We start from the raw sequence: 12,178 nt of genomic DNA, 5'->3' as shown, positions 1-12,178 counted from the left end.
AGCGAGGAGAATAGCATTTCCTTCCCTCTTCCCTGCCCAAATGCAATCCCCACTATTCGCTGGCCAGCTAACCCTCCTATTTAACCGCTCACTGGAGAAGCCAGGCTGGGCAGGCTGCTCGCCTCGGCTAGTTAATCCAAATGCTGATCTCGCAAGGTAAGAATTCAACAGTCAGAAATGCAGCAGTGCCAATCATGGCTGCACATCAGGTAACAACATAGGACTGCAGCTTTCCTAGATCAAAAGAGAGAGCAAATCAAAGCTTGTTCAGACAAAAAAACAGCTGCTTTTCTAAAGGGGCCTTGGAATTTGGCCTCCTTCACCCTTAACTATTAAATATTCAGCACAATTCCCAATATTTGGAGAACTGGCACTCAAAAAGAGTTCCCCAGTGTTGGCCAGAAGGGCTGTAGACTCAAGCCAGTGTGAGGCCTGTAATGTCTCTGGCCAGGAAGGGAGGAGAATAGAGAGAAAAGCTCAGTTCCTTGACTTTGGCAAAAATCTTGGCCATTTTTGCATGCAAGAACAAGTCAATCAATATTTACTTTGTCTGAGACCAGCTTTATTCCCACCTCCCTTTTCTAAGGCAGCTTTACTCATTTTCTAGCAGAGACTATCCTGGAGAAGATGTGTCAGACAAGAAAGGGGATGGAAATTTTTCCACTCTGTGCAGAGCGGATAATTTATTGCACAGCGTGTGCAAGCGTTAATAATGGTACTTCTCCCATACTAAGAAATCTTGGTCCCCCACTATTTTTATGCTGTATTGCCCCCAGAGGGAATGTCCATCAGCACAGCAAAGGTAAAGCCTTCCCTGATCTGTGTTGAATGGAGGAAGCACAGCAATATCTTCAAACTGAATCACTTCCAGAGCCCGTGAAAAGCCAAAGACTGTCGCTGGTGAAGTCAAGCAGAATCCTTGCCACAGACTTCAAAGGCATCAGGATTTAGCCCTAAGGAAATAAGTTTGCTGCTTAAACTGGGAGCTAGACTCCAGCTTCCAATTTCTAGATGTATTTTTAGGTTCTCTCCCAGAGAGACTGTGGAGCTGCTCTACAAGGCAGAGATACTTTACCCTCCAGGAGCTTATTCATTTGGTAGCTGCTCTGCAAAGACATAAGGATGTTTCCCTGCCCAGAGGATGCTGCTGCTGTTTGAAATACCAATCCAACTGCCTCGTTAGCAACTGCATCAGACAGTACTCAAGAAAAAGGAGAAGAGCACAACCCAACCTCGCCTCTCCCTCAAAATCCACTAAGATAGAGCCAAAATCTAGATGCTTACGCAAAGCCTGATTAAAACAAACCTCAATGCAGGACATGTATGTGTATTTTCCAACACCAGGTCCAGGCACACAGCTCCGGACTCCTGTACATCCAGCCTGTCTGCCTATCCATCCCATGCCAACTGCACTGAGCTGGTGGGGCACATCCCCAAGGATGATGAGATGTCATGGACTAACGTAAAATGCAAAATAATTTTGGCTTCTTTAAATAGCTCCAAGTTTAGCAAAGCCTTTTTTTCCCCTTCAAATTTTTTCCTCTGTAGATTTTTCCATCAAAACACATTATTTAAAAAAATCCATTCACTTAGAGCTGCCTGGTCCCAGGTGCCTTGATGCTAGTTGCAGCACTCCTGTAGCAATATTTGAGGGACTGGGAAAAACTTTTCTAACAGAATATGAAGCGAGATGCACAAGAGATTCTTGAACAATTATGTGATCAGGTTTGAAAGAGGGGATAAAATGTTTTATTGCCCTCTCTTCCCCTCCCTCCCTCTTTCCCCGCACCAAAAGCTTTATAAAAAAAGTAGTAAAAAGGCAGCAGAGAAATGCATCTCTGCTTCCTAGATTCTAGCAGCTGAGATCTGATGCCAACAACCAAAATTAGGTTGAATAAACATTACATTTCCAAAATTTATTTCCCGGACCCTTAGTCAGTGCACATCAAATGAACGTGGCTTTCCAGTGTGCAGGAAGACCCCTAAGCCTTACAGCAATAACCGTGGTGTTTTCAAAAGCTAAAAGCATTGGCCTAATTTCATCCTCACTCAGATCTACGAACAAGCTCTTATTTGCTTTTGTAAATCTCATATTTAAAAATCTTGAGTGATAATATGGTCTCAAGTCACCAGTGTTTATTTACAGCCTTGGCTTTCTCAGAAGTTTTTGATATGAGTACCCTAAAGAAGAGCCTGTCTCTGACTGTAAGGAAACCAAGCAGGATGTTTTAATTCCTTTATCACAGGGAAAGTACACAGAAAGTGGGGAGATATCTCCCACACTAAGGTAATGCAATATGAGTAAAGCAAAAGAGTTTATTTTATACTCATTGTAACAACCAAAAAGGATGCCAGCATCCCATAATTATCATGGGAGTAAAATGATGGATAAAGATGATTTTAAACAGCACATTAGAATCTACTTGAAAAAGAGATGCCAAAACACAGTATTTGTTCTGCCTCTTTATGAGCTGACATAAAACTTGCTCTGAAAACTGCTCGACTAAGTAATTCAGCCAGATGTTCACCTCTTTTGCATTGAAGCAGAATTTGGAAAATATTACTTTTTGAAATTGCTGATGGCAGGGATGTATTTTCTTTTTTCTGTAAAAACAGCTCCATGGGCTGGCTTACAGCTGAGCATTGACCAACTTTCTATTTTTCCTTCATGTTCTGGAGACTAAGAGGAGAGACCTGGAGCCTGCTAGTCCACTTATTGTTGTCTACTGATGATAGAGGAAGCTGTGCAGTTCCAGCATGTACCCTGAGTAAACCATCCATGTGGAAGAGGTGTTGCTATTTTAAGATGAGATGGCTCTCTGACAAACAGATGTTGCAGAGATGCTCAGCTTCCACTATCAGCTGTAAAGACAAATTTCTTTTACCTTTGTCAGCTCTGAAGCTTTCTGTCTCCTCATGTCACTGATTATTATGCCCCAACCTTTTGTCCTGTGCCCACAGCAGCACTGGGAGATGCTCAGAGTGGGGTGTAAAGACCTGACAAGAATATACAAACATCCCCTACAGAATATCCCCCCTGCAGCATAGGAGCTACTTGACATGGAGCTACCAGACATGGTATTTCTGTTATTAAGAAGCCTTGTGGGACCTTTTCTTGAATTCACCTTTTAGTTTTCGAACTCACTTAAGTTCTGTATGTACAGCATCCTATGTGCCTGCACTGGGTCGCACAGGCACGACCGAGTTGCATTCAAGTCAAGGAAAAACCCATCTGCCAGAGACATTTAATTCCTTAATGCCCTGGCCTCAAGGGGCACTTTCTAAAAGCAGTTAAGTGCCAGTAAACGCAAGTAGATGCCAGCGATGTTTTCAGATACACCTAAGTGCTTCATTCCCACCACTTCCACTAGGCAGACAGGCACTTCTGAAAATCCTATGGGACACATAATCACCTGTAAAAATCTGGTTCTTTTGCCAGCTGTTAACTTCATCATCTGTATCATCAGCACTGCAATGATCAGTAGTAAAAGCATTTAATACTATGCATTAGGCTCAGACATTGATTAGATGATGATCCTAAACTCATACAAAAGCCTTCAGCTTTTATTTAGATTGAAAGGGAAAAGAAAAAATGAAAAAGCAAAAAACAGGCAAGCAAGCAACAAGTATAATTTACCTTCAGAATTTCCCTGTGTGAATCCCAGGAACCAGGTAAAACATAAAACAGTCCAGAGAAAGCAGAGTCCCCTAAAAATTAGAAGAGAAGAAAAAATGAGTTTCTACAATATTGCTAACAAAAACTAGCACTGTTAAAGGCCTTCTCCTTGATCACAAGTCTAGTGAAGTCAGTGGCAGCATCCAGCTGACTCCAGGAAATGGAGAACCAGTGCTCGGCAGAACAGCATTCACTTCTGACTGAGATTTCATTTTGCTGCCTGAGTGATGGAAAGCTCCTGGATTCAGTGTGAGGTTTTCCCACCAGCAATACAGGCACTGGTCAAGCCCTGAACTGGGACCAGACCAGTGCCTTCAGACGCATCATCAGTGCCAGGTCAGCAGCCCCTTGCTACTGCTGCTTGCTGGCACTAATCCTGCCTAGCACATAACACCAGAAATGCCAAGAGGATGAAGAAATAATTCAGAATTGGAAGGTCAACAGACATGCCAGGAGCGGGGGTGCAGGTGTGTGAGAGCACATGTACGAAACGGCTGACACACAGTGATGTGTAAGCTGCCTTGTTATTTCAGCAAATAAAATCTGAGTCCGATTGCTTTTCTACACACTTAAAATTGTTCTAAATAGATAAAATCCTACTTGGATCTACTCATCCTTTAGCACCCAAATGCAAAGATGGGGGTCAGCATCTAACCACTCAGCACCCTATCTGGACGCCACTGTGACTTTCTCATTAGTTTGGCATGGCTGGAAGTCTTAGAAAGTGCAAGAGCTGCACACATCCAAGCACAGTCCTCTAGCAAACTCTTTCACGCCTGCAAAGAAACGGCGCAAACATTTCTGTTAGCTAAACTAAGCCTCGAGGTGCCAGTGAAAACGACAGCAGGGAGAAAAGCTCTTACCAGAGAGGTAGCTGAAAACCCCCTTTCCCCACCTACGTCCTTGATCTGTAGCCAGACAAACATAAGAAACTCCTTGGTTAAGCTCACTTAAACCTGTCAGTGGAAAGTTTGGAGACTGAATTCCCTCGTCTTCAAGAGATGAGATTTAACAGCTTGATCAGCAAGGGTGTTGCGCAGCTAGAGGAATGGAGACAAAAATGTAAACGAGACAAAGTCCTCAGTCAGAGGAAAGCAACATGGACTATCCACGGGTTGTACTTCATTTCAGCCAAACCAGTGTGAACCCTGGGATGTGCAAAGTGGTGCTGAAGTGCAACTTGCTCCTCTCTTCCGAGCTGGCAAAGCCAAATCGTTTACCACTCGGTATTAGAGATTACTTTTCTCCTGCCATGAAGTCTCAGGTTTAGTGGAAGAAAGCACACCCACAGACAACGTATTACCCTGGGCTGGGCCAGATCCTCACCTAGTGCGGGACACTGATTCCCTCAGCTAAAATGAAGTCAGTGATTTACACATCAGCTGAGAAATCTGGCCTTGACCATAAAAATCCATGCAGGAATCCAGCCACTAATATTTTAAAGCTTGAAGGGACAAAATACTGGAGCGGCCTCACATCAGCTGGGAAACGAATGAGATGAACCACATCATTCTTTCGCTGTTTCCATTACCCTGACCTTGGCCTGCACATTTCAGGAGCTCAGGTGCTGCTTTAATTTATACGTGAAGGAACTGCAGCTTGGAACAGCCAAATCATGGTATTCATTCGCCATGTGCTATAGCTGAGCATATGCTAACCAGAAACCCTCGGAGAGATTTCCAGCTGGGGAGACCTGGCCGTTTTTTGGTCACTTCATTCCACAGGATACAAATGTCAGAGCGACCAGAGACAGCTGTGTCCTGGCGACCTCTTGTCCCAGTTCATCCAGAGGAGTTAGGAAAGGAAGGGAAACATGACGATTCCTCATGGCCACCTCTAGCTTTAGATTTTTTATTACTCAAGAGGCTAAAATCCACCTCAGAGGAAGGCCTGCATTTCTGCGCTCACACCCAAACACGCAATGCGCTGTTAAAGCTTGGACACAAGTCCACGTGCATGTGGAGCAAAGGCCTCACCGGGGCTCCAAAGAGCCAGCAACAGGGCTCGACTGCCGACAAGAGCACGGTTAAACGAGGGGAAGCAGCGACCAACGCGATGCGAACTCCTCGGGAAGGAGGAGCCCTCCCAAGGTTCAGAACACCTTCTCTCTGGTGAGGATGAGATTTGCGCAGCCACGTACAGAACAGACCCCCATGCACAAAACACACCTAACTGAAGTCTGCGTGGTTTTTTGGAGGAGCACAGCAGTACCTCCACATCCAAAATTTGTTTCCAAAATCCTTGCTGACCCACACAGTGATGGGACGAGTCCTAGGGAAAATCCAGCACGTAATTCCATTCCAGTGACACTGACTGAGCTGCGAAGGAGACGAACGCACCGGATGTGAGCCAGCTGGCGTCAGCCCTGCTCTTGGACCCCTCACACAGCCAATACTATAAGAGTTGAGAGTGGGGACAAGAGCCAAATCACTGAAGAAAAACACTTTGGCAAAGTATACCAACTTAATGGAAAAAGTAAAAGCAGCTTTCAAATGGCAGACCTGTGACTGACGGGGCCATTAATTATAGCAGGTTTTTATAATGCAAGCTCTTTTTCCGTTACAACTCCACAGTGACAGGATTGCATAAGCAACTTGAGTAGCAATAGTAAAGGAAGACTTTTCTCCTTAAACAGAACTCTCAAACCCACCTTTTCCTTTGTGTTTGCTTCTTCCCACCTCCAGTGATTTTCACAGAGCCTCTATCAAGAGACTCCCACTAAGGATACTTATTTCTTATACTGCCCAGGGCCTCTGCGTATCAGAATGAGGATCCTGCTGCATTAGTCACTAGGCAAAGGTGGGTCCATGCCACTAAATACTTACGATCTAAGCTCATGGGGACCCTAGTGGAGACATGAACTCTCTTTATAGCAGAATGAAGCTACTCACTATGGTTTTGCTTTGCTCCTTTTTGCAGATTCCTTTGCTCAGTCCATGAGAACTAATCAGTGGTGAAAGTGCAACATAAGAGAAGGACAGAGGAGTGCAAAGACAGGCAATAGCCTGGCAGTGGCTTTAGCACCTTCCCAGTGAGGATCACATGCACACAGGTCACAGCTAGAATAAACATCCTGAGGAGTTCCTACATAGTCCTTACAGTGACCACAAGGTCCTTAAGTCCTGAAGTAGTGCCTTCAGGATGTGAGGAGACGACTGCATTTCCTGGAGGTCCCTGCACATGGTGGTGCGAACCTGTTCAGAGACATGCTGAATTCAGCTCTGCTAACTAGCGTACAAGTTGCAAAACCGTGCCCTGGATTTTCAGCTTCCAGATTCAAACACCACCCTCTTAACGAGCATTAGGAGATCAGACTTCTGAGCGGAGCAAGTTGTAGAGCCAAGGGAAGAGCCATCACCTTTCTATGCTGCCTGTGCAGAGTGTGACTTGCTGCCAAACCCAGCAAAGTCACATTCAAGACAGCTGTCTCAAGAGCAAAAATAAAGGAAAAATCCTGCAGAACATATTAGTTCTTACCTGACAATTACTGGCTTCTGTAACAGAGGAACAAAGCACTACAACGAACCTAAGAACAATATTAAGGTGACAGCCACCAAGATAGTCTTGCTTAGGAATTATCAATAAAACAAAAGTGCAAATTTGACAAAGCTGAAGCAATCTGTAGAATAGCTGTGATTAGCTAACTCTCCACTTCACAGTTTCTGGAATTGTTTGCAAAAATTTCAGTTTTTTTTTTTTTAATCAAAGTTTTCTTCCTCTTCCTATTTTTTTTTTAAAGAAAAGTCCAAATGATTCTGACATCTTGTTTGTTCAGATGGATCAAAGCTGAGCATAGTGTTCCAATGGTCCAAATCAGCATTTTTACTTATAAATATATATATACACACACACACACATTTTGCCCTGAATTACAGTGGGAAACGTCTTTGAAATTGCAAAAATTCTTGCAGGATGGAAAAACGATTCCTCCCACTTCCCTCTATTCAGGTGTAGTTTTTCTGTCCAAAAGGCCAGAAAGCCAGCTGAATGCAGAAAATGGCTTTTCAAGAAGGGCAAATGTACATTTCTAGCTGTAGATTAGACAATGTTTCTTAAAAGGAGAAAATATATATGTTGCTTAAGCCCCTGCACACATCACTGTTGGTGATATATTAAAAGACTCCCCAGCAGTTTTGACCATTAACAGGAAACAAAAATCACAGCGTACATATCCAGACTTCAGCTGCACTGTGGAATCAGTCCCACTCCCAGCTTTTTGGGGCAGAAACCTTATTCTGTGCTTCGGCTCTCCAGGGCTTCTGGAAACTACAGCATTCCTCCTCTCCCCCGAGCTTCAGAAGAGAGCACTGGGAACCTGCTGTTGTGTAGATGTCCCTATACTGACCCTGCATAGTCATTTGCTGGAACTTTTTTGCAGCATAAGCCAACTATTGACTTCTACTTCTCATCAAAGACTTTGTCTGGTGTATCCAGGCACTGTTGTAAAAGTCGGCTTGCCAAGGGAGTAGAGTCTCTGAGGTATGGGTGAAACAGTATTCATTTTTAACCTCCATTCAGCATCTACTCTTTTAAGGTGGGGGGGGGGGGAGAAAGCAGACAGGCAGATATGGTCTGGATAGATTCGTTTCCATGGTCATTTTAAAACACAGAAATTTGAGGCTGATCTAGAAATTATCAATATTAAGTGGGCAAGAAAGGAAATTCACTTCCTCTCAATACAACTTTGGCATTCAAAAAAGCTCCCCAAAATATCCTCCAACATCAAATACGCAAAAAATCCAGAATCCAACCCACTGTGCTGTGGGTGAATGCTCCTGGGTCGCACATTTATCAAAACAGATTTTCAGATGAGAACTAAAAATTCACTGCGCATGGAGCCACAGAGGAACAGGGATGAAGGAGGAGGACATCAGGGTGGCCACCTGAGCTCTAACAGCACTCTGAGCAGAGCACAAAGCAGGAGGGGTTCAAAGACTGTCCCCCTGTTACTACTGAAGACTACAGTAGCACAAATGGGAAACTCCCTCGGACAGGAAACACTCTAGGCCAGACTGAGACCCATCCTTGGGATGAGCCTGAACCGGGATGTCTCAATTGCTCCACCCTGCCCCAGCGTTTGGAATGTGTGTGTAAAACCAGAAATTCCCAGGGTTTCTCTAGCGCTATTTCTGCCAAATCTAATCTTAATTCGGGATGAAAAATCACTTAGTACTGTGCCTGCAGAGGTCTATCTCAGGGCTTTGGCAAGTGTGGACCAGAAAAAGCTGCTGCTTCCTCAGGAGGAGGCCCCTAGCAGTGTAAGAATGATCCACCAGGGTCTGATGAAAATGAGGAATCATATTCACAAAGGGGAGGGACCTCAGCTCCTGGCAGTGATACAGCAGTAGATCTCAAGTACTGCAAAGAAGCTGTGCTCTCCTAAAGGTCTGCATATCAGCCAGGCACAAAGAAGGTCTGGATGTATAAGGAAGGACTGGTATTTGCTCACCCAGCACTTACAGCTCCTCTGAGGATTTCTCTGGGAGGGAAATGCAGATCTATAGCGCACATAACATGCAGATGAAGCATTAGCTTCTCTCGTGACATAACCCTCCCAGGCAGAGGGAGCCTTGTTCCTCCGAGGGTCTGTGCTCATATCTGCAGGTAAAGGGCTGGTGGGTTTTGAACCGCTTGTCCTTGTCCTTCTAACTGGGAACTAGGGACTCTCTTTTCATCGATAGGGAATCTTTTCCAGCCCCTTGCTTCGTCTTCTCTCTGCTCATCACCACTGTCTGTCCGGGCTGCTGACTTTACTACGGAGGGAAGTGACAACGCTCACTGGGGCCTTTGCCTTTGTGCTCCCAGTGATGTAACCGGAGCCCTCACCAAACGGAAGCACTGAGCGTGATCCGTCATCTAACTCCTTTTTTGTCCTTCCAACAAACTTCTTGGCATTCCTTCATTTTGTGAATGGAGTTTAGCAGAGCTGTATAGCATTCCCAATGGTCTCCAGGTCTCTGTTCGCACTTCAGTACAAGTCCATCATTTCCACTTATGGCCCTGACAGACTGGTAAAGATAGATAAAAAACAAAAAAAAAAACAAAAAAAACAAAAAAAAGGAAAAAAGCCCAGGCTCTGTGTCCGTCTGTTCAGACATTTCATACAACCCTCTCACCACAAGACCTGGGCATCCTCTGGTCGTTAGTGTAACCACAATAAACATCCTTTTGAAGCTGGGCAGCTTTTATCCCCTGCAGCCTGGTGCAGAGAGGGGATGAAGCTAGGAGCTTTATGAAATGACTGGCTCAAGGGGACACATGGAGGAGGCAGAGGGGGGGCCTGAACCCCGCAGCCTCAGCCTGTGTCCTAGCCGGGACACTACCCAAAGCAGCCAGCACACACGCACCGTTTGCCTGCCTGCTGCTGACTGTGCCCCTGGCGCCAGTCTGTCCCCAGATCACCCACCCTGCTTGCAGGCATGGTCATTTCCTCCTAAAACAGGAGCTGGCACTTCCAGCGGCCCTTCTAGGCCTTGCTGTGAGACCGGCACGCTGCCGTCCACCTTGGCGGGGCCAGGTGGAGCTGTACAGCCGGACTGCAGCGTTCTCATCCGGCGTGTGGGCCCAGCAGCCCCAGAGCAGAGCTGAGACCCAGCTGAGGCCACCAGAAGTATGGGGTAAGCAAGCCCCCTCCACGGCCAGGAGGCAGCACTGGGGCGGTAAGGGCCTGAGATGGCACCGCCACAGCTAAACAGCAGAAACGCTACAGCTGAAACGCTACAGACACTCCCACTCATACACAGCTGAGCGCAAAACCTGCAGCCTCGGAGACCCTATGCGCATTGAAAATGCATCAACAGAAATGATCAAGAGGAGCACTTCAAGCTTACAAAGCCTGTAAAATTTTGTGTCCTGTTTTTACAAGCTTTGGTTGCTTGGGCCAGGACAAGGCCTTTGGTTCCTCCAGTGCACTCTGCAACTGCTTCTCCCCAGCGTGGGAACGCAGCACTGGTCAAGCAGCCCTCCCACTTCCATCCACAGCTCTTCCTCACCTCTGGCAAGCACCCACCCACCAGCCAAGGCTCCGCAGGATGCTACGGGAGCACCGGGACAAGCAGGACCCCCAGTGCCACATGTGAACGCACCAGCAGGTTCCCAACACAAGCTGCCTTCAGGCAGTGCCACCCTAACCCACGCCGAGAAAGGCTTGAGGGCACACGGGTGTCTTGGCAAGCGCAGGCACAAGCCAGCTCTCAGCTCAGAGGAGCCTTGTTAAGGCTAGAGGCCTCAACAGGAGCATCCAGCTGCAGGAATAGGAGGATACACAGCACAACCTCTCCGAGCAAATACAAACCCAGCACCAAAACCCAAATTATCTCCATCAGCAGATAATGCGAAGGGTAGCAAGCGACCTCTGCTGAGGAGGGAAAGAATCAGCAACACGCTTACTAGGTATTTAACTGAGAGGAGATCATGGGAACAAAAGACGCACACATTCAGAGTTACCAGGAAAGATCGAGGAGCAGCAGATTTCCCACGGCACTGCAACTGGCAAATCCCGTACAGCCATGCGCAGCTAGTCTGGGACACTGAGATGTAAGGACAGCTATATACCTCTGCTGAGCAGGCAACCATGCTGCTTTCTCCTGCCCCGCTCCCAGGTCCTTTTTCCTAACCCTGGCCTCAGCAGGGTCCAGACGTGCCCAGGGACTCGAGCAGGATCTCTCTGTCCTCATTTGCAGCACAATCATGGTGAACTTCTCCATCGTGCTCACAAGCTAGTCCTTTGTAAAGTGACCTTTCCTTGTGCCAAGCATCTCCCCAGCATCGGGGCCCTTCTTTCCCTTGCCTTGCCATAACACAGCAGTGATCTCGGGCTTTCCAGCAAACCTTTATCCATCTGTTCCCCTTTAGACTTCTCCATTTCTGACCGACAGCCCACGCTCACGTGGCCCCAGACCCCCGTGCCAGGTTGGCATTTCCCTCAAGGCAATGTCCAGCGCTGAAAAGGTGCGACTGGGAGACAGGCTAGCATCTCCAGACGTGCCAGAGCCACGTCTGGGTGGAAAAAAAACCCCAAATAAAAAACAAACAAAAAAACAAACAGAACCCCCAAACCCTAAAGCACTGCACTTTGGTCCCTACGAGCACATAAACACACATACACTTCTCCTGGAGAGCTGGTTGCAGCCTCTGGGAGCGGTTCTGCTCTCGCCACATAACTTTACACAGGCACATGCACGCATGGGGAGCGTGCGCTGCGCCTACAAAGGAAGCTGCACATTCATCCACGTCCAGGCTCCAGACGCGGCGCCGAAAGGGGTGGCTGCGGGAGCTGGGGTGACCCTCGCCGGGTCCACGCGCGGGGAGGGGGCCCAGAGAGCCCCTTGCCCCGTTTCCGTCCTTTCACCCCATCTAAGTCTGGCAAGAAGCACAGGGATCCTGTACACAACTTTTTCAAACTGCCAGGCAGAAGAATCCCAGTCTTTCCAAGGGAGTGTCGGTAAATCATCATTACATCCGACAACGCAACCAGAGGGATTAACCCTTTGCTAGTCCCCA

At 46.8% G+C, this 12,178-nt stretch overlaps 1 protein-coding gene across 4 annotated transcripts in view; it reads right to left on the bottom strand.

The window, feature by feature from the left end:
- Window positions 1–12,178, bottom strand: part of LOC112991371 (collagen alpha-1(XXVII) chain) — a 187,934-nt gene that overhangs the window by 154,408 nt on the left and 21,348 nt on the right. For all 4 annotated transcript variants that reach the window (XM_064523662.1, XM_064523660.1, XM_064523661.1 and 1 more), the window contains one exon: window positions 3,638–3,708. In XM_064523662.1, coding sequence (XP_064379732.1) covers window positions 3,638–3,708 — 71 coding nt within the window. The remainder of the gene's footprint in view (window positions 1–3,637; window positions 3,709–12,178) is intronic.

This window comes from Dromaius novaehollandiae, chromosome 20 (genome assembly GCF_036370855.1).
Source record: "Dromaius novaehollandiae isolate bDroNov1 chromosome 20, bDroNov1.hap1, whole genome shotgun sequence".
NCBI lineage: Eukaryota > Metazoa > Chordata > Aves > Casuariiformes > Dromaiidae > Dromaius > Dromaius novaehollandiae.
Note: the sequence above shows the minus strand (reverse complement) of the source record. Positions and strands in the feature narration are given on the sequence as shown.